The sequence below is a fragment of the Anas platyrhynchos genome, chromosome 11 (assembly GCF_047663525.1).
Source record: "Anas platyrhynchos isolate ZD024472 breed Pekin duck chromosome 11, IASCAAS_PekinDuck_T2T, whole genome shotgun sequence".
NCBI classification, from domain to species: domain Eukaryota; kingdom Metazoa; phylum Chordata; class Aves; order Anseriformes; family Anatidae; genus Anas; species Anas platyrhynchos.
This window is the reverse complement of record NC_092597.1, coordinates 24741613-24763972: the sequence shown is the minus strand read 5'-3', so window position 1 is coordinate 24763972 and position 22360 is coordinate 24741613. Positions and strand designations below refer to the sequence as shown.

At 64.2% G+C, this 22360-nt stretch overlaps 4 protein-coding genes across 4 annotated transcripts in view; 2 read left to right on the top strand and 2 right to left on the bottom strand.

Annotated features, from left to right (window-relative positions):
- Positions 1-380: 380 nt before the first annotated feature.
- On the top strand, positions 381-3005 carry LOC106015026 (gonadotropin-releasing hormone II receptor-like). Its single transcript, XM_072043492.1, has 4 exons — positions 381-708; positions 1091-1644; positions 1925-2129; positions 2297-3005. The coding sequence occupies exons 1-4, from the start codon at positions 675-677 to the stop codon at positions 2749-2751; spliced, it is 1248 nt and encodes a 415-aa protein (XP_071899593.1). The 5' UTR covers positions 381-674; the 3' UTR covers positions 2752-3005.
- Positions 3006-3664: 659 nt separating this feature from the next.
- TMED3 (transmembrane p24 trafficking protein 3) lies at positions 3665-6286 on the bottom strand. The gene is made up of 3 exons (XM_027465703.3): positions 6056-6286; positions 5316-5564; positions 3665-4940 (listed from the first exon to the last, which is right to left on the bottom strand). Exons 1-3 carry the CDS (start codon positions 6194-6196, stop codon positions 4704-4706), a joined length of 627 nt encoding a protein of 208 aa, XP_027321504.3. The 5' UTR covers positions 6197-6286; the 3' UTR covers positions 3665-4703.
- A 314-nt stretch (positions 6287-6600) lies between these two features.
- On the bottom strand, positions 6601-12016 carry ANKRD34C (ankyrin repeat domain 34C). Its single transcript, XM_027465702.3, has 2 exons — positions 11457-12016; positions 6601-9610 (listed from the first exon to the last, which is right to left on the bottom strand). The coding sequence occupies exon 2, from the start codon at positions 9368-9370 to the stop codon at positions 7991-7993; it is 1380 nt and encodes a 459-aa protein (XP_027321503.3). The 5' UTR covers positions 9371-9610; positions 11457-12016; the 3' UTR covers positions 6601-7990.
- A 975-nt stretch (positions 12017-12991) lies between these two features.
- Positions 12992-22360, top strand: part of RASGRF1 (Ras protein specific guanine nucleotide releasing factor 1) — a 78053-nt gene continuing 68684 nt past the window's right edge. The window contains exon 1 of the mRNA XM_038184817.2: positions 12992-13112. The gene's annotated coding sequence lies outside the window, so the exon portion shown is untranslated. The remainder of the gene's footprint in view (positions 13113-22360) is intronic.

The window sequence follows — 22360 nt, the reverse complement described above, 5'->3', positions numbered from 1 at the left end:
GGTGCCTGGGGGTGCAGGGGGGAGCAGGGGGCTCGGCCCCCTCCCAGCCCTGGCTCAGGGGTGTCTGGAGCTGGCGCTGGGGCCCTGCCCGGGACTGGCAGGCAGATGCTAACGCGCTCCGGGGTCTCTGGGGCAGGGGGTCTGCAGGGATAATGAGCCCCACTTAGCTGTGAAATGACTTGCTAATAACCCTAATTCCCTCCGCCGGGGGCACGAAGCCTTTGAGATGCAAAACGGCCACGTTGCCCTCCCCCAGGCTGCAGCCCCCGGGGGGGCTTTGTGGCCAAGGGGACACGCTCGGCCATGGGGGCACGCTCAGCCATGGGGACAGCCAGCCGCGTCTGTGTGTGTGCATCTCCGTGGGTGTGCATCTGAGCCCCTGTGTGTGTGCACGAGAGCTGTGCACGCCCGTGCCTGTGTGGGTGGCTGGTGGTGAAGGACCCAGACGTTCCACCTGGGCTGGCTACGTCAAGGAGCAACCCGAGCTGCCAAGGGCGTCCCGCCGAGCGGCTGCGTGGGGCAGGAGCGGAGGTGGCTGCGGGCTGTGGGCTGTGGGCTGTGAGCACCGCGGTGCCTGCCCTGAGCCCTTCTCCCAGCCCGCTGCGGCTGAGCCGAGTGCCCATGCGGGACCCCCTGGAGCAGGGAGCCGGCGGCGTGTGAGCAGCAGCCCCGAGATGGCCGGGCAGGGGCCGGGCGCTGCGGCTGCAGGTGAGGGGTGTGGGGAGCGGGGAGCTGCAGCCGGGGGTCCTGCGCTGGGCTGCCTGTGCCGGGAGGTCTCTGCCTGCTGGGCAGGACTGTGAGGGATGCTGTGGGGTGGGGGGCATGGGGTGGCAGGAGTGCCTTGGGGTGGGCAGGGGGCTGGGGCCAGCTGAGAGTGTCTGCCCCTGCCCTGCCTGCTGATGCCAGGGGTCCCAGATCTCTACAGGCTGTGGGGGGTCTCTGGAAGCTTCCCAGAGCCCCCGGCTGCAGGGAGCAGCTGAAGGCAGGAGTGCACGGAGCTGGGGTGGGGGTCCTGGGGGGAACAGGGCCCTCCTGCCTCCTCCAGGAGCCCCCACCCCACTCCCCGTTGCCTGTCTGCCTGTCGTGGCAGGAGGGCACCGGCCAGACGCAGGCCCCGCGGCGGGGAACGGCAGCGCGGAGCCCCCCGGCAGCGCGACCCCCCCGGAGCAGGGCTGCACCTGGAGCCCCCGCCCCGAGGGCGGCGAGGAGCCCCTGCGGCTGCCCACCTTCTCGCCGGCTGCCCAGGCCCGCGTGGCCGTCACCTTCGCCCTCTTCGCCCTCTCCGCCGGCTGCAACCTGGCGGTGCTGCGGGCGGCGGGGGGCCGGGGGGGCGCGCGGCGCTCCCACATCCGCCTGCTGCTGCGGCACCTGGCCGCGGCCGACCTGCTGGTGACGGTGGCGGTGATGCCGCTGGACGCCGTCTGGAACATCACGCTGCAGTGGCGGGCGGGCGACCTGGCCTGCCGCCTCCTCATGTACCTGCGGCTGCTGGCCATGTACGCCTCCGCCTTCGTCACCGTCGTCATCAGCCTGGACCGGCAGGCGGCCATCCTGCACCCCCTGGCCATCGCCCGCGCGCGCAGGAGGAACCGCGCCATGCTGCGTGCCGCCTGGCTGCTCAGCGCCGCGCTCTCCCTGCCGCAGGTGCCCGCCACGGAGCTCTGCTCCGGCCCCGCGCACCCCCTGCTGCTGGGACTCCTGGGGGGGTCCTGGGGAAGGGGCCAGGGTGGCGATGCCGTGAGCCCCTGGCACGGCAGCTGGGAAGGGCCGGAGGGGTTTGGGCACAGCAGGGTCTGACCCCGCCGCTCTGATGCTCTGCAGCCCCGGGGCAGAATCGCTGCACACTGCCTTGGGGAGGTGCAGGGTGTCTGTGCCCTCTGCAGCCCCCGGGGGTGGCACCAAACCCTCTCTGCTCTGCCTCCAGCTCTTCCTGTTCCGCACCATCACCCTCCAGCCCCCGCACAACTTCACCCAGTGCACCACGCGGGGCAGCTTCCCCCAGCGCTGGCACGAGACCCTCTACAACATGCTCAGCTTCACCTGCCTCTTCCTGCTGCCGCTGCTCATCATGGTCTGCTGCTACGCCCGCATCCTCCTGGAGATCTCCCGGCGCATGGGCTCCGGCCTCTGTGAGTGGGGGCTGGCGGGGCCTGGCTGGGGGAGCTCTGAGCGGCATCCCGGAGGTGAAGCCCAGGCCAGGGCTGTGTGGGCCCCCCCAGGCCCTGCTCGGTGTGCAGGTCCCTGGCCCTGGCCAGGTGTCTGAGCCCCCCGCTCAGGGTCCCCTGCTGTGTTTCAGTCCCCTCCAGGGACGTGCCGTTGCGGTGCTCGGGGAACAACATCCCGCGGGCACGGCTGCGCATGCTGAAGATGAGCCTGGTCATCGTCTCGTCCTTCATCCTCTGCTGGACCCCCTACTACCTGCTGGGGCTGTGGTACTGGTTCTGCCCGCGGGCCATGCAGAAGAAGGTCTCGCCGTCCCTTACCCACATCCTCTTCATCTTCGGCCTCTTCAACGCCTGCCTGGACCCCATCACCTACGGGCTCTTCACCATCCCCTTCCGGAGGGGCTGTGGCTGCCCCTGCGGGCACAGCCCTGAGCCCGAGCCACCCTCCCCGGCCACGGGCTCCTTCCGCTGCTCGGCCTCATCCCTGCGGGCCCGCCGGGGAGCTGGGGGTGCGCAGGGGCAGCAGGTACCTGCCGGGCCGGGGCTGCCCGCTGGGGCTGGCTCCTGCCAGAGCAGTGCCCTGTGAGCCGGGGCTGTCCTGGTGCTGCGCAGATCCCCAGGGGGCTCCGGACAGGGGACCCGCGATGGCACAACAGCGAGCACAAGTGATGGGGGCTCTGCAGCTCTGCTCCTGTGCCCCAAAGCACCTCTGCAAGCGGTGGGGCAGAGCTGGTCCTGTGGCCAGGTGGGCACGAGGGCACCCAGGTCTCCTCTGCCCTCCCTGTGCCCGTTAAGCCTTGTGCTGGGGCAGGACGCAGCAATAAAGCTCCCCGTGGCCAACTCGTGTGCTGCCTGCCTCCATGCCCAGCTCGGGCTGTGCTGGGGCTGCTGGGTCATGGGGCTGGGGCTGGGCTGTGCAGGGACCCCCGCTGCTATCCCCAAGGGCACCTGGCCTGGAGCTGCTCCTGTCCCCACAGCAGAGCCCCTGGGGACACCCCCGCTGATGGGGGGCAGCTTCAGGGATGTCTGCGGGTGGGACGGGGCTGGTGCTGCTCCCCCTGCAGCTGCTGGGAGCTGCTCGCCCCAGGCAGAGCCCCAGCCTTGTGCCCGCTGCTGGGAACGGGAGCTGGGCTCCTGCCCAAGGGCGTTGCGAGGCACGGGAGCCCAGCAGCTCCCGGCTCTGCGGCTCAGCTCCAAGGCCAGCGCAGCCGCCGGGGCAAGGGATGCCTGGAGATGTGGCTGTGCTGCCTCGCTCCCGTGGGGTAAGGGCTGCAGCTACAGCCCCCGGTGCGAGCTGTGCCTGGGGCCTCTGTGAGGGTGGGGGCTGCTGGCAGATCCCGGCACAGGGCTGGCAGGTCCCCCCCAGTCTGACACCCGGACCTGTGCTGGGAGCACATCCACCAGGTCCTGGAGTTGTTGCTGGCCCAGCCTGTGCAGGCAGGGACGGTGGCCGTGAGTGCCAGGACGTGGGAGCAGTGCCCAGAAACAGCAGCAGGAAGCACAGTCGCATGGTTTATTATGAAGTGGCAAAGGGGAACGACAGTGGTGCTGATCTCCCATGGGTCCGGCAGGAGCTGCTGGAGGGGCTGGGGACGGCTGGGTGCTGCAGCCAGCCCCACTGCTGCTGGGGGCTGCAGGGAGCAGGGCTGCTGGGGGCTTCCTTGGCTGGGACAAAGCAGAGCTGTGCCCACCCCTGCTGCCTCACAATGCAATGAACCCACCCAACTTGCCCCCCGACAGCCTCTGCAAGGTGGCTGGGAAGGGGAGGGGGTGTGGGTCTCAGCACAAGTCCCCGACATGGACTTGTGTAAGGACACAAATGTTTTCTGTGGCGTACACTGCCCGTGCATGTGGCAGAAAAGGGCCTGGGAAATGCTGTGCCGCGAGAACCATGAAAGCAAATGAAATAACCGAGCAGAAAGCCCCTGCTGAGACCTCACCTCCCCTTTTTGAGCCAGCCAGGGTCTGCTGGGACCCTGCTCCCAGCCTCGGGCAGTGCTGCAGCGTGCTCCAGGGGAAAGCTGCCCGCTGCAGACACAGAGGGGAGCTGTGCGCACGCAGCCGCTCCGCCCGCATCGCATGGATACTGCAGCCCCTGGGCAGCACGGGGGGCTGCGGGAGGGGGGTGCTGGGGACTCTGCTGGGGGCACAGCTCCCTGCCCTGCGCTCTGCTGGGTGCCCGTGGCCTTGTGCCTGCACCCAGCGGTCACACCTGGCATGGACACGGGAGCCCTGGAGAGCCTCAAAGCCCTGGGAGAGCCGGGGAGCGGGGCAGGGCACGGAGGGGCAGCGGGCAGGGGGGGCGGCAGCAAAGCGGGAGGTGCTGCTGGTGGGGTTCACGTGGGGGGGCTGGTGCTCGGGTGGCCGTTCTCCATCCGGCTCAGCAGTCACATCACCAACCTCTGCTCCGTCCCCAGCCACGTCCCCACGGCAGCACCCTGTGAAAAGCAGCGGTCAAGCGTGACCCAGGGGAACGCTGTCTGCCCGCTCCCTCCTGCCCCCCCGTCCTGCAGTTTGGGCATGGGCACAGCTTCGGCATTAGGTGCCAGCTCCGCCGCCGCCTGGTCTCTTCTCGGTGAAGAAACTTTTGAGCAGCATCACTTGCCCAATGCTGACCACAAAGAGGATGAGGGTTTCCCCCACCGACCAGTAGGAGACCCGGCCGTTGAGGTCTTCGGCTCTGCTCCGGTCCTGCGCTTCCCGCAGCCGGTAGTGGGTCTGGGAGTCTATCACCGCGTTCAGAGCCTCGTGGATGGTGACGCAGGCAGACTCCATCTGGGGGGACAAGCACACGCTGTTGCTTGCGAGGCCCCACACAGCCCAGCCCAAGGACCGTGCTCGGGCAGCGGGGACAGGCAGTGGTTCCCTGCACAGCCAGGTCTCTGCCAGCCCCTGCCCCGGAGCCTGCCTGGAGCTGCAGGGCACAACAGAGAGCCCTGCTCAGCCGGCACAGCAGCTGTGCTCGTGCCAGCAGGAGGGGGATGTGGCTGGCACACCGCAGGGGCGGTTGGCTGGCAGTTGGCACTTCTGCATTTGGCAGAGGGGAAGGGGGCGACCCCGGTCCTGCGGGGCTGTGCCGTTTAGCCACCAGCAGGAGCTGCAGCAGCACCGTCCTCCTGCCGCCAGAAGCAGCCACGTTGCGCAACGCACCTGTGTCAAGGCGGTGACGCGGCTGCTCATGTCGGGCAGGATGGGCGGCTCGTCGCCCACCTGCAGGTTGAAGTAGACGGTTTTGTGGGAGAAGGTGGAGAACTCGTTGCTGAAGCAGAAGGTGTAGATGCCCTTGACTTCGGTGTGGTGTGGGAAACTGTCATACTGCTTCTTGGTCTCCCTGTAGATCGTCCTGCCGTTGGGGTCCTCCACGTAGCAGTCCACATCGTAGTGCCCTCCGGTGATCACCTGCGCAAGGAGATGCTGGTGGCACCTGCCGAACCTCCAGAGGCTCCCTGCGCCCCACACGGAGCAGCGCTGTCCTGCCACGTGCCCATAGCATGGCCATGCCCTCAGCAGCACAGGCACCATGCCCACGGCTGCCCACTGCAGGTGGGGGCCCAGGCCCAGGGAGGTTCTGCCCCACGGTGCCCAGGGCTCAGGTGGGGCACCTGGGCAGGGGGACAGCCCCTGCCACTGCTCTGGGGGCTGCTGCAGCCCCCACGGGTCCATCCCATGCTAAGCAGCTGTGGGGTGGGCAGTGCTGGGCAGGGCTCAGGGCAGGGAATAGCTCTCAGAGTGGTGCAGGGGGAGCAGGGGGTGCACGGGAGAGGTGCGGGGACAGCCCTGGCTGGGGCTCGGAGGGATGCGGGCAGGGACATGGGCAGGGATGGGGACAGGGGGAGATGGGTAGGGGCAGGGTAGGGACAGGGTCCCGGGGCAGGGTGCCGGGGCAGTACCTGGTAGTCCAGCGTGAACTTGATGCCGCGCTCCATGTCCTGGTGGAAGCAGTGCTTGTCGCTGTCGGGCAGCTCGAAGGTGAGCTCGGTGCCGCCCGCCCGCAGCGCGCCCAGCAGCAGGGCCAGCGCCCAGCCCCGCATCCTGCCCGCTGCGCCCCGCTCCCGGCCCCGCAGCACCCCACAGCACCCCGCACCGCTCCCAGCCCCGCTCCCGCTCCCGGCCCCGCTCCGCCCGCGGGCCGCCCAGCCCTGACGTGGCAGCGGCTCCGGCCCGGCCCCGGCCCCGGCGCTCTTCCGGACGGGAGGCGGCGGCTCCGCGGGGATCGGGGGGGCTCCGGGGGGCTCCGTGGGGGGAGAAGGGGAAGGGCGAGGACCGGCCGCGGGGCAGGGGCAGCGCTGGTGCCGAGCGAGCGGCGGCACGGGCAGCCCCAGCCCGCACCCGGAGCCAGCCCCGCACCGCGCCTCGGGGCCCTGGATGCGCCCGGGGGTACCCGCCCGGTTGCAGCGCACGGAATGGGAATGCAGGACGCTCGGAACGGCTGAGCTGCGGTTTGCAGGCACCATTGTTTCATTGTTTCAGACCAGCGGCAAATGACATTAAATAGTACTTTTAAAAAAAAAAAAAAAAAAACAAACACACCACAAAACATCAGGATATTTAGAAACGAAGGCTACGGGATTTAAAATTCCACAGCCTAAAATATAAGACAAACTTCATTGATATAGGTAAAACACGCCTGGAATTCAATCCGTAAGACATTTGACAGACAGAAAGTGTAAACTTTAAGGCTGTAAAAATACAAGCCCACCTTTGCTCTAAATAGCATATTTAAATCTAAAATGCACTTTCGGGGAACATTCTTGTGCAGATAGAACCAGAACACGACGCTGCTGTGTGCAGGACCTGTGCAAAGTTTTGCAACAGCCCGGAGAAGGACCGCTAATGCCCCGGGTAAGGAACCAGCTCGTCCCATGGGGTGGAGGTGGCGACACAATCGTGCCCCAGCCCGGCATGCGGAGCCGTGTCCCTGCGTCCGCTTCACCCCAAAGGACCATGGTGGCAGTGGGGTTGGCAGGAGGGGGGCGTCCTGGCTGTGGCTGCCTGCGGCCGGCACAAAGCCCTGGTGCTCGCCACGTGCCATCCTTGGCCCCTGCGCTCCCCTGGGGGAAGCTTCCCGCAGGGACAAGCTGGGACGTCAGTGCTCGGAGTTGCTCAGTGTGGTGGGAACTGCCCCTGCGCCTTGGTGGCTCTCAAGATGCTGAGGCAAATCCGTCCTGGTGGCAGGCCCGCTGAAGACTCTGGGTTGCACCAGCAACAGATTTAGCTCAGCCTCCGGCGTTTCAAAGTGCTCGGAAATCTCTGAGGCAGGAATTGTCTCCCTTCTCCGGCACAGTGAGGGTAAAAATACATTCAATTGCTAAGGAGGGTTATTTCTGCTCTTCCAACCTCTTGCAGCATTAAGCTCCTTCCTGGTAGGCACTTCACAAATACATCAGCCCCCGGCTCCCTGGCGTGGGGCTCCCAGACCGGTTTCTGTATTAGAATGAGTGGGATGGAAGAAAAACGGATCATAAATAATCAGGAATAAATAAACTGCAGCCAGGAGCCTTTGTGTGAAGCCTGACTCTGCATCTGAGATGTTCTGGGATCGGATTTCTCAGATAGTTACTCTTGGGGGAAAGTCCAGAAATGAGTTATCAGTACATGACAGATGCTTCAGATGCTTGGGCTCGATTCCTTGCCGCCTGCGACTCCTGGCTCTCGGCAGCTCTGGGAAGCAGCACGAGACCCTCCTCGCTCAGCCCCTGGGCACGGGGCTGAACACCCAGGGCTGCCAGCACTGCCCCACGGCCGCTCTGTTCAGGAACCATCATTTATGTTTCTACAGAGAGCACATATTTAGTAAATTTTATGGGAAATCGACCGTGACCCGGCTACTGGGCCACTATTTCCTCAAAATCAGAGAGCTGCCTCATCTGCTCCACCTGCATGGAGTGTCTCCGGAGAAGCTTCTTTTTGGTTCTCAGGTCACCCCGCTTGGGTGAGCTGGGAGCGATGGGCACCAGGGACTTCAAGCCAGCAGCAAGCAGGGAGGAAGGTTTGCTGCTGGAGCCAATGTCAGGGATGGGGGGGTTGGGGTTCACATTCAGAGGGGGCAGGTACCCCGGCCGGGTATGAGAGATGTGGTCTAGCAGCAGGGTCCCGGACCCTCGCCGCTCCAGGAGGTTGGGCGGCCGGCGCCGGGCAGCCACGGGCGACGTGCTGGCGAGGCTGTCCAGGGCCTCCCGCGAGCTGTTGAGCAGGGCCAGGTGGGACCCGTTCAGCTTCCTCCTCTCCGAGGCCACCTTCCCCACCTCTGCCAGGCCCGCGCCGTCATCGCAGTCGTGGTGCTCGATGCTCAGCCTCCGCCAGTGCAGCGCCTCCATCGCCGCCGGGCACGCGGAGCCGCCGCTCTCCGGCTGCTCGGGCACCGTGCTGCGGCGGGGCAGGCGCTGGGGGCCGGCCGGACCCTTCTCGTAGCCCACCTTCCTGGAGACAGACCCCGAGGCCGACGGCGTCCTCAGAGCCTGCTCGTCCACCAGGGGGAAGAGAGACGGGTCTTTGCTCTTGCTGCTGTTGCTCCGGGCGAGGGGAGGCTTTTTGGAGAAGGAGAGCTCACCGATGCCCATGATGACTTCGTCGTCCGTGCGCACCCGCTGCTCCTCGTGGTGCGCGGCGGCGGCCAGCACCGAGGGTGCAACCAGCCCCCAGGGCTCGGACTGCAGCCGCTTCAGCTGAGGCAGCCGCGCTCTCTTGGCAGCGCCGCTTTTCCTCCCGGGGGAGGGCGGCTCGGGGGTGGCCTTGGCAGGGGGATTGTCCCCGGGCTGGGCTGAGTGAGGCCCGAAGGCACCGTCCTCCTTCTCAGCGGGCGGGGGGGACGGGACGGCTGCTGTCAGGCTGAGGCTGGGGGCTGCCGTGCACGCCTCGGGGGGGGCCCCGTCCTTGAACTCCAGCGAGGGGGGCACGTTCAGGTACTGCTTGGTGGCCTTGGTGCCGGTGGCAGACTTGTCCATGGTGATGATGATCACCTCCTTCCCTTTCGCTCTGCAGGCGTTCAGGAGGTGCTGCAGCACGGCCTTGTCGTCCGCGTTGATGGCGTGGACCAGCGCGGAGGCTCCGGAGTGGTCCTCCAGGCTGGGGTCGGCCCCGTTCTCCAGCAGCAGGGACACCACCTCTCCCCCGGCGCCTCGGATGCAGGCGTGCATGAGGGCCGTTTTCCCAGACTTGTCCTGGATGTTGGGGTCGGCTCTGTTGTCCAGCAGGTACTTCACCATCTTGGCCTTGCTGATGCTCTACTGGTCAACGTGCTTGGTGATGCAGGCCACCATCAGGGCGGTCTCCCCTTTCTCGTTGCTCTCGTTGATGTAAGCCCCCCCTTCCAGCAGCAGCCTGGTCAGCCGGAGCCGGCCAAGCCACACGGCCTTCAGGAGGGAGTTCCCCCCCATCTGCAGCACCGTCACCTCGTCCATGGCACCCGCTGCTCACTGGCAGGGAACGGCAGCGTCAGCCGGCAGCTGGGAAAGCAACCGGGATGGAGAGGTGAGGCTGGCGCCTCCGCCACGGCCCTCGCCCCAGCCCTGCCTCCCTCCCCTGGGTGCCGCGCTCCCAGCGCTGCTCTGCCTCCCGTGGCTGCCCCCCCCCCCATGCATTTTCCCAGATCAAAAGAGATTCAGATTAGATACGATAAAGGAATTTTTTCCCACAAGAGCGCTGAGGCGCTGGCACAGGCTGCCCAGGGGAGCTGTGGATGCCCCATCCCTGGAGGTGTTTGGGGCCAGGCTGGATGGGGCAGGGGGGCAGCCTGGGCTGGTGGGAGGTGTCCCTGCCTGTGGTAGGGGGCTGGAATTGGATGATCTTTAAGGTCCCTTCCAACCCAAACAGTGCTGTGATTCCCTGGCTTTATGTGCAGCGTCTCCTGCTGCGGTTGCTGGGGTGCAAGGGGGACTGCAGCAGGAGGAAAAGCCTCTCCTGCTCTGGGACCTCCTGGAGAGAACGAGCGGCTTTGTGGCAGCTGGGAGATGCATCGGCCCAGCCTTCTCACACCCTACAAGGCTGTTACTTTATGACATCAATCCACTCTCAGTAATCTAATGTTAGGATTTATGGTATTTTTCCAAGCAGCCCCACCAGGCACAGGGTCTCCGGCCTTACTCTGCTTTAGGCGTGTGCCCTCAGCGCCCCAATCAGCCCCAATTGCCCTGACCAGCCTCACCTGGGAGTGCACCCACGGCCTCTGCCTGGGCTGGGAGCTCTATTTAAATGCAGGCCCAGAGGCTTGGGGCTGGTTTGAGTGTGTGGGTGCCCAAGGCTGCATCCAGCCCTGTCAGACTGGGGTTGTTCATTGTTTTTCCCTCGTGGTCTGATTTGTCACCTTGCCTTGGCCGGCTGCTCTGTGTTGCTGGGACCTGTCACCAGCCTGTCCCTGCTGATGTGCTCTCCCCACCTGGCTGCGTGATGCCTGCTGCTGACGGCTGGCCTCCCCTCCTGGAGCAGCTCTGCTCTTGCTGCCCCTGGCAATGCAACTCTCAGCTCATCTTGCCTCGCTCTTTTCCAGCTCTACTTCTCCAACAGCCATGCTGGCGTTTGCCTGGATGCAGCCGATTTCCTCGAGTGCCAGAGAAATCAGAACGGTCCCGATGCTGGTGTGGTTTCTGCTGTGTCTCAGAGGTCCCTCAGGCTGCGAGGCAGAGCCTGCTGGAGGCTGTGAGCATCTCCTGCGGCTTCTCGAGCTGAGGCTGTGATCTTTGCTTCCTCACCGCTGAAGGAAATTTTAAGCAGCCGCTGTCATGCTGTCTGCAACCCTGTGCTGCTTCGTGGTGCTGTGAGCTGCTTGTGCAGGAGAGTGCTGTAGGAGAGCAGCTCCACTCACAGCAGGACTGGCTCAAGAGGCTCAACGGGCACGGTCCCTTCTGGAAAGTGCTTCCCTGACTGCCTGGCACGGGCTGGCTCCGGGAAATTCAGCTGGGCAAGGCTCCTGCGTGCAGCCCCACTGCCACCGCCCAGGATCTGGGTGCCTCCTGGAGGAGCAGCACCCGCAGCTCTGCGACCCGCTGAGCTCCGTGCACGAGGCACAAGTGGCGGCTCGGAGCAATGCTGGAAGGGGCAGCAAACGCCCGGCCCCGCGGGACCGTCGGAGGCACGGGGACCCTGCCGCCTGCGAGCCCCCCCCCCCGCTGCCCCTCCCTGGCCGCGCAGCCGGCGGCAGCTTCCAGCCCTCCCGCCGTGCCCACCCGGTGCCCCCCAGGGGCCGCCAGCCCGCAGCTCACCGGCCGTCCCCGGAGCCTCCCCGGCGGAGGATGCGCGGCCCCGGCCCGGTAAGTGCCGCGCCCCCAGCCCCCCCCGGGTGCCCGCAGCTCTCACCTCCATCCCCCTCGTCCCGGCCGCCGGCGGGACCCGTGCCGGTGCCTCGGCCCCTCCCGCCGTCCCGGGGGCCAGCAGGACGGACCGGGGGTGCGGGGGGCTCCTTCCCCTCCCTCCCCTCGCGGCGGGGCTCCCCCGGCGCCGCTCGGTGCTGCGGGCACCGGGCAGAGCCCCCCCGGGAGGGGCCGGCCCCGCCGCCCGCTGCCCCCCACCCGCTCCGTGCGCCCCGGGCGGCTGCGGCACCGCCGCCGTGCCCGCTGCTCCCGGCCGTGCCCGGCCGCACCGGGGCTGCGCGGGGAGGAGGCGGGGGGCGGCGCGTCCGCCCCCGGTTTGCTGCGGGGAGCGGCGGGGGGGGGGGTGAGAACGGGCGGGCGTCCTGCCGGCCGCCTCCGCGCGTGGCCGTGGGCGAGGCGCGTGGCCGCGTGCCCCCAGCCGGGTGCGGAGCCCCGGGGGTCGGCGTGTGCGCACGCCGGGTGCGCCCGTCCCGGGGTGGGGGCGATGCGGGCAGCGCCGTGAGAGGGTCCCCGGGGGTGTGCGTGTGCCCCGGCTGCGGCTCTGTCCCGGCACGCGTGGGCACAGCGCCGGGGGGGCTGCGGGAGGGGTGCGCGGCTCTGCCCCGCCTGTGCCACGGTGCCCGGCAACACTGAGGGCAGCCCAGCAGGGAGAGGGCTCCCCGGGGGGGGCTGTGCTGTCCCCAGCCATGGGGGCTGGCAGGGCTCGGGGAGGCGCAGCCAGGAGCAAACGGGGCAGAGCCCACGGCTGGACCTGCCTGGGGCGGGGTTGGGCTGAGCCCCCCGAGCTCCGCCTGACAGAAATGTGCCCCCGGGGTCTGTGTGCGCAGGGGGCTGCCCGAGTGCTGTGTTGCAGGGGGAAGCCAGAGGCCGTGTGGTGCCTCCCCTTGGGGTCCAGCTAGAAGCTGCCATGACCCTCTGCAGTCACAGGGGCAGAAGTCCCCAGTCCTTGAATCTCATCCAGGCAGAGAACCGCTTTCCTGCAGCCTCCAGCCCGTCTTGCTCCGCTGAGAAGCTTGGCTCTTCAGGAGCAGTCCCAGCAGAAACAGGTAATTGGCTACAAGGTGGGGAAAAATGGTCATAAATGCGTGATAAACACAACGTTGCACATGACTCTGTAATTTAGCAGGCTACTGCTGCCTGTAGTGGTATTTATTATAGCACTCTCCCTGAAACCAGATTAACATTAAGGGAAATTCTCTTGTGATTACTAAAATATAACCTAAAATTGTAGCCTTCTTTGGTAAAAGATGATAATAACAATAATAATCAGAGCCAGCAGAAAAATGAAGTAGGTCTTATTACGTTAGCAAGCGTTTAGGAAAACTTTATGGCAGCTTCTTTATTAAATCAAGTAAAGCAAAGACTTCTCGGTAACTTGCTAAATTGCCCATATAAGCTCTGAAAATGTAACTGTTTGTCCATTCATTTTCACAGATGCACGCACAGCAGATTATTTGTAGCAAGGCTCTACATGCAGAACAGATTTAGAATCACAGAAGTTGCCTTGGCAGGATGAGAACTCTCCCCAGGAGTGTGGGTTTGTTCTCCCTTCTGCTCCCCATGGCAGCGCTGCAGCTCCCGGGCTGGACCAAGAGGAAAGGCGCCCACCTGCCCCGGTGATTCCAGAGCTAAGGGCAGCAAGGTACAGCCACAATGGGGGAAAGAGGTGCTGGGACCTCAGATGTGATGGGAGTGGGCTCCTGCATAAGGGCAGTGTGTGACAGACCAAGGCTGTCCCCTGGGGCAAGGTGCCCCTGCGGAGGGGCCTGAGCTGGTGGCCTCATCCAGCTCCTGGTGGTGGTGTGCCCTGGGCTGGTCGCACCCCACAGTGGTTCCACTGAGAGGTTTGGGGGGGCTGCTTCAAAGGGAGGGGGCTGCTGCGTTTCCAGCGTGTAGCATTGGCTGCTGCATGGAGAGCTGGCCGTGCTGCACAGAGGGCTGTGAGACACGGTGAGTGACGTGTGACATCCCCCAGGCTCTAATTATTGCTCCCGGTAGCTCTCCTCTTTGTTAGGTGTCAGCAGCAAGAGCCGAGGAGCCGGCACCCCCTGTCTGCACGGGACTCTTGCCCAGCCCTGTCCTGGTGCGTGGTGACGCTGGCTCCATCTGCACATGGGTTTCCAGTCCTGAGGAGCTGCTGGTGGGCTGCCCACGGGGCGTTTTGGGTTGGGGCTGGGTGTGGGTAGTGCTGGCAGGGCTGTGTGCATGGGCCAGACCGCTCCGATCACACCAGGGATGCCCCATGGATGGGGCTCGAGTGTCCGTCATAGCCCACTCCGCTTCCACACCAAGCATTTGCCTCCTGCTTCCTGTTTTGTTGAATAATTCATAACGAGTGATTAATGGAGATGTGCCTCCCCTGTTCACACATTATCACAGGTTGCATTTTCTCAGCACTATTAGTTATTCATAACGATTTGCTGAGTAATGCCCGAGCTCCTCGGGCTGCAGTGCCCTCCCTGGTGATGGGGTGGGGGGCACGGGGGGCTCCAGCCCGCACCCACCTGCTCGGGGCCAGGTAAGCAGCACCGTGTGCCCAGTGCCAGGTCACCGGGCTGGGAGCACAAGGGACATACAGACAGGTGTGCCTCCAGCAGGAGATGTGGGTTAAACGGGTGGTTGGTTACACAGCAGAGTTGTGAATTTTCCTGCGCCTTCCCTGGTTTAACACAAACACGAAGGGGTTTGGCTGAACCAAGGGTTTCGTAGAGATGCCTGGAAAGTGCTCTGTCATCGCAGCTTTAACCCTTCTGGGCTGAGCATTTTGAAGTCACCTCTGGTGCGGGAGCATCAGTGTGGCTCGCTCATGGCTCTCTGCTCGCACAGATCAAGCAGTGCTGTCCGAGAGCCCCCAGGGGGCTGGCAGGGGAGGGAGGGCAGAGCTGTGCCCGAGCTGCCAGGGCCAGCTCAACCTGCAGCTTCGTGCTGCTGGTAGCGAGCATGGGGCTGTCCAGGAACTGCTGCCAGGGGCCATCTGGGGGAGGCTGGGTCGTCCCAGAGAGGGGATTGAGGCCGGATTCTGGCTTCAGCCTCCTCCATCCAGCATCCCAGGGGTGCCATGGCAACGGGGCCGGCAGCGATGGTTGCAGGGGGAGCTGAAACTCTGGTGCCGGGGCTGGATGTGGCCCTGGGACAGGCTGCGCAGAGCAGGGGGCTCAGCTGGAAGTGCTGAGGGGAGGTCTGGGGCCTGGGCTGGGGTTGGAGAGGAGAGGGCCGAGCCCAGCAGGATCCTGCCCCCAGGCACTCCAGGTGCTCCCTGAGTGCTGCCCATGGAGATGCTGTGGTGAGGGGCTGGGTGGGCACCTGCGCCCTGTGAAGCCACCGGCAGCACGGCAGGGCACGCGCTGTGCCGCAGGAGAGGACAGCAGAGCCGCTGGGTGCTCGCTGGGCTGCTCCAGCCACCTCGCTGCAGACAAGCAGGCAGCTCTGGTCAGTTTATTGCAGCTTTTGGATGCTATAATTAGAGCCTGGCCTGGGAGGAGGGACCTGCTGTCAGCTGCTTAGGGCCTTTGACGGGACATCTGGTGTGTCTGGTGCTGCTGTGGTCTCTGGTGCACTTGTTCCAGGGCTGCTCCGGGAGGCCAGAGCTGTGAGCACAGGATGGATGCGGAGTGGCAAGGGGTGGCCACAGCTCCGAGTGCTTCTGGGGCCATGGGGGGAGCTGCAGTGCACGCAGTGGGTGCCTGGTCAGAGCCCAGGACATCTCTTGGGGTAGGGGCTCCTCCTGGCACAGCGGCTCCCCAGCCCTGTACAGCCCACCCTGGGTGTGGGGGCTGCTGGGGGACGCGGGGACACGGTGCGCAGCCTCGCCTCTGCCGCCGGGCTTGGCTAAATGCAGACCGTCTCCCTGGGGACGGCACGGCGCTGGCTCTATTTTGGGTGCTCTTGCAGAACAGCTGGTGATCAGCCCTTACACCGCGCGGAGATGGCTGCGCACAGCTATTTCTGCCAGCTCATCCACGCACGGCAGCTTTTTATAAACACGCTCGCCCTGCAGGGACGGACGCAGGTGCTGGAGGCAGCGCTCGGTGCTGGCGTCTCGCAGAGCACCACCTCTGCCCCGAACGCTGCTCCTGCCCTGCTGGGGCACAGCCGCAGTGCAGGATGTGTCCCCTGGCCCACAGGGCTCAGTGGGGCACAGAGCCCGGGGCTGCCTTGGGCACGTGGGGGTCTGGGGGCTCTGGGGAGCTGTCCTGGTGCAGGGACCATGGGGACACTGCATGGTCACTGCCCGGCTGGTCCTGGCTCAGGAGGGCAGCAGCTTGCCCTTACCCTGGGGCACCAGGAACGGGGGAGCAGGTAGGTGCCTGTTTGCTCCTCAAGGGCTCTTCCACATCCCACGGCATTGCCATCTCCTTTTGTGGCTTCACAAAAGATGATCTGTGCCATCTCCTTTTGTGGCTTCAAAGCAGCCCAGCTCTGCGCCTCTCCTGCCCAGGGGAGGGGAACCCCCACAGCTGCTGCTTTGGCAGGGCCATCTGCCCAGAGGGCGACTTGCTGGAGAAATCTTCCTGCTGCAGGCACAGGGAGAAGCCCGAGCCTTCTCTCCTCCCAGACCCAGTGAGGCCAGGGCTTGCTGCTGCCCAGGGATGCGCAGGAGCAAGGAGGCAGCTGAGGGGAGGACAGGGGGTGCCCACTGCTGTCCCCTCAGGTGGCCCTGGGATGGGGAGCAGCAGCTGGGGGGCAGGGGATGGGCCCTGAAGTGCCCCCTCCATCCGTCCCCACCTCTGCTTCCGAGCCGGGCAGTCCCCCAGGGCTCATTGCCTCCTGCTGGGGGGGGGGCTCAGCCGAAGCCCAAAAATAGCGGCCCCCTGCCCCGTGAGCTGTCGGAGGCAGGAGCAGCTGGTGATCCAGCGCTTCCGAAAGAGGCTGCATCATCGCAAGTGGGTCTGGGGTTTCTATGGCAACCGCGGGGTAAAAATAGTGTGGGAGCACTGGGGAGCTGCCAGGCCTGGCAGGGACAGCTCCTGGCATGCGGTGCTCTGCGCAGCGGGGCTGGTGGCCGGGCCCCGTGCCGTGCCCCCCAGGGAGCTGCTGCCCGGGCATGGAGCCCCTCTGCTCCGTCCCCCTGCCCCTGGGGAGCTGCTGGCCCCATGGGGGGGTGCTGGGGCTGGGATGTGCCCCTGGTGCAGAGTGGAGCCTGGGCTGCTCCCCGCGGTGACCCCTTTGTGTCCCCTTCATGTCCCTGCTGCAGCGGGATGCTCGCTCCTGGGGGTCTCCATCCCGGCTCCATCCCGCCCTGAGCAGGGAGCTGCTCTGGGGCTGTGCAAAGCCCTGCTGGTCCCATGCCCCCCAGGAGGGGGGCAGCCCGTGGGGCGCGGTGGGACCTGTGGGTGACCCCATAGTGCCAGCTCCGGGGAGCTCAGCAGCCAGCTCCTGACCCACGTCTGAGGCATGAACAAAGTTTAAAACCTTCCTGTAAGCAAGTTACATTTGGGGATGGGTGAAATCTGGGTCATCCCCCATGGCTGACTTGACAGTGTTGTGCGTTAATTAGACTTTGACTCTAATAAGCTGTGTTAAGGCCTGAAAATAGAAATGCCACTGCGACGTGTCACCGAGCAGTGGGTGCTGCTCGTTTCCTAATTACTGGGTGACATTTTGCACCGATAACCCCAGTGTGCTGCCCCCCAGATAGCCGTGCCTTCCTGCCCTGCAGCCTCTGCCCCTTGCCCTCGCAGCGCGGGGGGTGCTCGGTGCAAGCCCCCTGGCACTGTCCCTGCTCGGGGGGCACGGCGCTGCCCAGGGTCCTCACCCTCACCCCTGGCCGTGCCTTCTCCTTCCTAGCATGGGTGTTTGAGAACCTGCTGGGAAAGCGTTTGTGACCCCACCGCTGTCCCTTACAGCTGAGCACCGGGGGGCTGCCTTTCCTCGGAGGCTGGGCTCACGGTGCAGCGGCTCGCCCGGCTTCTCTGGGCACATTGGTGTGAAAATGCCACGGGTGCGATCATTTCTTTCTCTCTCCTTCTTTCTCATTTCTTCTCCTTGGTCTCTGTCACTCCTGCAGTTGGTGGTTGCCTTGGCAACATATCTGTCTCCTTGCACTTTTTCATCCTTTTTCCTTTGTAATCTATAAATTCTTTCACCTCCACTTTTTTTTTTTTAATCTCGGCTGTACTCCAGAGGATCTGTAGAGAAGCCCTCCGGATTGAAAGGCCTGGAAATGCAGTCAGTGCCGGGCTGCAAAACCTTGGACCCAAGCAGGGGAGAATCTTTACAGCTGGCAGAGGAGGAGGAGACCTTTGTTTCCCAGCCTGTGGAGCTGCTCTGCTCTGTCTGAGCACGGCAGGCAGCACCATGGGTCCCTCGGGCTGGGCTGTCCCAGCTGGGACTGTGCCGTCTGCCCCACGAGATGGGGGTACCCGAGTCCTCCTGGGGCTGGGCACCCAGCGGGTCCCTGCCACATAATTTATGTACGTGGCCAGCCCAGTGCAAAGGGCCAAAAGCTGGGCCTTGGAGGCAGGCTGAGCACCTTGAACAGAGCAGCTTTCCACAGGTTCCTGGAGCCTGCTGACTCCAGTCGTTAATAGGCAGGCGTAGGAGGAGCTGAATGGCAATTCAATTTGTAGCGATTATTTGCCAATTAAGATTAGCACAGGCAAATGTCTGGGATGGGCGGAAAAAGCTGCTTGGCCTGAGGGAAGGGGCTGCAAGAGAGAAGGTGAAGCTGGGGCGCAGGCGGGGGGAGCGCCGCAGCCGTGCCTGCCTGGAGCTGCCCCGGGGGGCGCAGGAGGTGGGGGGTCAGAAGCCACTGCTCCCAGGGAGCCCCATGGGGACGGTACTGTGGGGCCCTGGGGGCTGTGCTGGGGAGGTGAGGAGGTGGCAGAGCCAGTGGTGGGTGGATGCGGGTGCTGAGCATCACCTCCAGCCCCCCTGGGATGGGGGGTGCTGTGTCACGCTCGGTGCCCCAGGGGTGGCGCGTGCTGCACCCACGAGGACTGGTGACTGGTGTCCTGTGTGTCCGTGACGGTGCCATGAGCTCAGGTCCCTGCTCTGTCCCCTGCCACCTGTGTTAGGCGGGGAACCTGCGTGCCGGTGGCCTCTGAGGCAGGAGGGACCTGGGGATCCCCCGGCCTCGCGGCTCAGGGCCAGCACTGCTGCCTGCGGCCAGGGCGTTGGGCAGGGGTTGGCACCGTGGGCGAGGGTCTCTGGGGGTTTTGGTGAGCCTCTGTGGGGCGTTATCTGCCCCACTGCCTCCTGGCTGGGTGCCGAGTCCCTGATTCCTGCAGGGTGCATGCAAGCCCTGAAGCTCGGAGGTGGCTGTTAAAGTGTTCTCTTGTGTTTGTGTTGCAGTTTGATGGGGAAAGGGAGATGCAGGCAGTAGTTCCCACCCAATACTCTTCTTCTTTTTTTTTTTTTTTTAATTTAATATTATTAATCTAAGTTTTATAAATATTCATGGCAATGAAATCAATGCAAAAATATTCCATTCTCTCATTTTGGCAGTTTAATTTTAGAAACTCATTTTCTCTGGAGCTCTCTACTGAGAAGTCATTACAATGCTTTTTGGATCGCGTCTCACTCCTCACCCTGCAAGGATCCTCGGATGTAACAGTGCATGAAACAACAACAGCAAATGTCAGCGCCTCGGCCTCGGGGCTGGCGGGGAGGCAGGGCTCCCGGACAGAGGCCGGGCCATTGCAGTGCGCAGGAAAATGCCTCCTAGCAAGCATTTCTAGCGGGCTGGGCTGGCTGTCCCTGGGGACACGGCCCTGCGGCAGGGCAGCAGCAGCAGGACTGAGGAGGGCCCCTTCCCCCAGCCGCTCTCTGCCTTTCCCACACCGCAGATGGCACTGGTGGTGCTGGTGCAAGCTCTGCATGCGCCCTGCTTGGAGTGAGGCTCCTACGTTTGGTCTGACCCCATGTCACCCTGCTCGTGCTCTCTGTGCTAGAGGTGACTGAGGTCAGGAGCTGGCACCCGCGTTGCATCTTTCTGCGTCCCCTGCCCCGTTCCCATTCCGAGCATTTTTTGTGCTCCAGGCAGGTTTGGGAAATAGCGCCTGAGCTGCGCTGCTGCTCCTGCCTGGTGCATGCAGCACTGAGACCAGCACAGCAAACAGGCTTTCAGCTAAAAATCATCTCGATTTAAGCTTGTGTATATAGAAAGTAATTTTCTGTTGACCTCATATAAATTCTGCACGGTGAAACATTCATTTTCGTTACTGTTTGAACAAGGGAACCTGGCAGCAGCCGTGAGGACGGGGCTGAAGCCCTGTTTTATTAGCGGTGCGCTGCTGCAGGAGGGCACGCAACAGGCACCCACGTGCTCCTGGCTCAAGTTTGTGACTTGTCAAGTGGGGGCCTCTGCACCTCCCCAGCCACCAAAGGAGATCAATCACATCCGTGCTGGGCTGCGGGCGTCTCGCAAGCCAGAGTTCATTATTTCACTGGTTCTGAGGCCCTTACGCAAGAGAGGTGTCAGCAGGAATTTCTCCTCCCTGCTCCCACAAGCAGCCTGCACTGATGCTGCTCGCCTCGCCTGGCTGTGAGCAGGGCCCTGGCGGCTCTGCTGAGCCCTGTGTGTGTGCTGCCATCGTGCTGCAGTCAGCTTCGGGGGGGAAGCAGCAGGGACTCGGCAAGAATGCGATAAAACAACAATTTGTTCACTTAGCCGGGTGATGCAGCGGGGAGTTTTGTTAGACTGCACTCTGAGTTATGTGCTGAAAATACACGGTGTGGGGTTCATAACTCATCCTTCGCTTGTCTGAGAGCCACCCCTAAACCCATCCAGGGGACAAACACTGAGCATGGAAAATAACGGCGCGGTTCGAGGTGCCCGTGCTGTGTCCTCTGCCAGCGCGGTGACGCCGCAGCTCCCGGCGGTGAGGAGAGGTGCTCGGGTGGAGGAGGGAGATGATTGGAGTTTGCCTTACACAGAATGCCTGTCGGAAGAGAAGTGATCTGTATTTAACAACAGCGGTGCTGTAATAACCTGCAATTACCTCCGAGCACAGCCTGTGGGGGTGGCTCTGTGCTGGCAGAGGCTCGGGGGAGGTTGGCGCTTCCCTTCCCTTCCCTTCCCTGCGCTCTGCTGCCGACAGCGCGGTGGTGGCTCGGGGGTGCTCAGGGGGTGCCCTCCCTTGCCCGGCTGCTGCTTGCAGGGAGAGGGGGCACAAAGGCACCGGCACAGAGCGGTTTGCAGAGCAGCCCGACCTGCCAGCCACATCACTGATCCCTGAGGCAGCAGCTCCCCATGGCCCAGGCTGATGCTGGGGCCTCGTCCTGGCACGTGCGGTGGCTGGGGGCTGCTTTGGTGCTACCGCCACGTCTGGTCCCCTGGCTCTGAGCCCCTCACCCAGAGCTGTGGCATCCTGGCTCCCACGGCTGCCTGCCGACGTGCCGCCACGTCGGAAAGTGCGAGAGCTCAGCGTGATGAGCTGTCCCTCCTCCCCTGCCTGCGCAGCGCTGGGAAAATGCTGCAACGCCTCTCTGGCGAGAAAGCGAATTATGCAGGCTGGCTTTGCTTTGAAAAGCTTGTGATGTGTAAGCAGAGGAGGAAGACGAGGGTATCTGCGCGCTGCCAGGCTGGCTCTGGGCCAGCCACGCAAGGGAAGGCACTTCTGCATGCCTCAGCATGGCGCCGTGCCGGGGAGCTGGCGCTGCGGGGGAGCTGCGGGGGCACGGCTCTCCCCCCGGCTCTGCCAGCAGCATGTTCTATGGGGAAAAAAAAAACATTTACACCCCGGCCTCACCCCTGCTTGCCCTGCTGTCCTGTGCCATGGCAATATGGGACATTTCTGCTTTCTTCTCTGCAGCTGTCGGCAGCCCCTGGAAAAGCCTCCTGGCCACTTCTTTGGCCACTGCAGTCACGGTGTGCTCCTGATCCTGGCCCTGGGGGGTGTCAGTGGTGGGCTCAGAGCTGTTTCCTTCCCCATTCCTTGTACCCACTTTGCCCCACTCCCCTCTCCGCAGGCTGTCTGTCCCCAGGGACCCCACTGCCAGGCCCACAGGGGACCCGAGCTGCAAGCAGGATGTGTGCACTGGTGGCCCCATTTGGCCCTCCCGCTGCCTGCTGAACCCTCTCTGTCCTGGTGGGAGCTCTGCACGCTGCAGCCTGGCTCCCTGAGCCTGGTGGTTGCTTCTTGCTGATAAATTGCTGTCTGCTGCTGGCCCTGTGCACGCTGCATGTCCCCTCGTGCTGCGCCTGCCCGGGGCGCGTGGCCGCAGGTGCTTTTCCGTGGCTGTCTGAAGGGCTGCGGTGGTTTTAATATCTGTGCCGAGTGAAATTTCCTGATTCAGCTTTCATGTCCCTTGGGACACTTATGAAATATCCGGATTCTGTTTTTTTCTGAAGAAGTGGAATTTCCTATTTATGGATTTAATCTAAGGGCTACGTGCTTGGGGAGGGAAGGGGCTCTGCCTCCCCTGGGCACCTACAGCCCGGCGGCCCCATGGCTGTGCTGCCCCGTGCCAGCGCTGGAGCCGGGGCTGCTGCGGGGAATTCAGCTGCCTCAGTAGTTTTCCAGCTCGCGCTAAGCCCGCTTTTCATGGCTTAATCACACTGCCTGCGATGAGTGAAGGTTAAATGCACGCCGACAGTCTGCTGGCGGACCCATCTGGGGAGGGATCAGGCGAGGTCCCGTCCCAGGGCTGAACCCCTCACACAGACACCGGCTGTGAGAGCTGCGCTCTGCCAACACACCGTGCTGCCCCTGCACCAGCAGCCACCGTGCCATGGAGCAGCCAGAGCACCCCAGGTCCTGTCCCCTGGCCATGGGGGAGCACAAAGGAGGAGGAACCTCCTCGCCCACCCTTGGCTTTCAGGAGTCTTGGGGAGCCACGGGGCGAGCGAGGTGCTGCAGGGCAGGGCACAGCCTGCTCGCTGCCACCACGGCTGGCCTGGGGCACCCGCAGGCTGCACGTGGGGGCTCTGCTGGGGGCTGCTGGCAG

Excerpts from the sequence above, each read along its gene's own strand:
- LOC106015026 (XM_072043492.1), top strand. The coding sequence starts at position 675 with ATGGCCGGGCAGGGGCCGGGCGCTGCGGCTGCAG. Across the intron at positions 709-1,090 it reads GCCGGGCGCTGCGGCTGCAG|GAGGGCACCGGCCAGACGCA; the intron begins GTGAGGGGTGTG and ends CTGTCGTGGCAG. Across the intron at positions 2,130-2,296 it reads GCGCATGGGCTCCGGCCTCT|TCCCCTCCAGGGACGTGCCG; the intron begins GTGAGTGGGGGC and ends GCTGTGTTTCAG.
- TMED3 (XM_027465703.3), bottom strand. The coding sequence starts at position 6,196 with ATGCGGGGCTGGGCGCTGGCCCTGCTGCTGGGCGCGCTGCGGGCGGGC. Across the intron at positions 5,565-6,055 it reads AGTTCACGCTGGACTACCAG|GTGATCACCGGAGGGCACTA; the intron begins GTACTGCCCCGG and ends CTCCTTGCGCAG. Across the intron at positions 4,941-5,315 it reads GCGTCACCGCCTTGACACAG|ATGGAGTCTGCCTGCGTCAC; the intron begins GTGCGTTGCGCA and ends TTGTCCCCCCAG.
- ANKRD34C (XM_027465702.3), bottom strand. The coding sequence starts at position 9,370 with ATGGTGAAGTACCTGCTGGACAACAGAGCCGACCCCAACATCCAGGAC.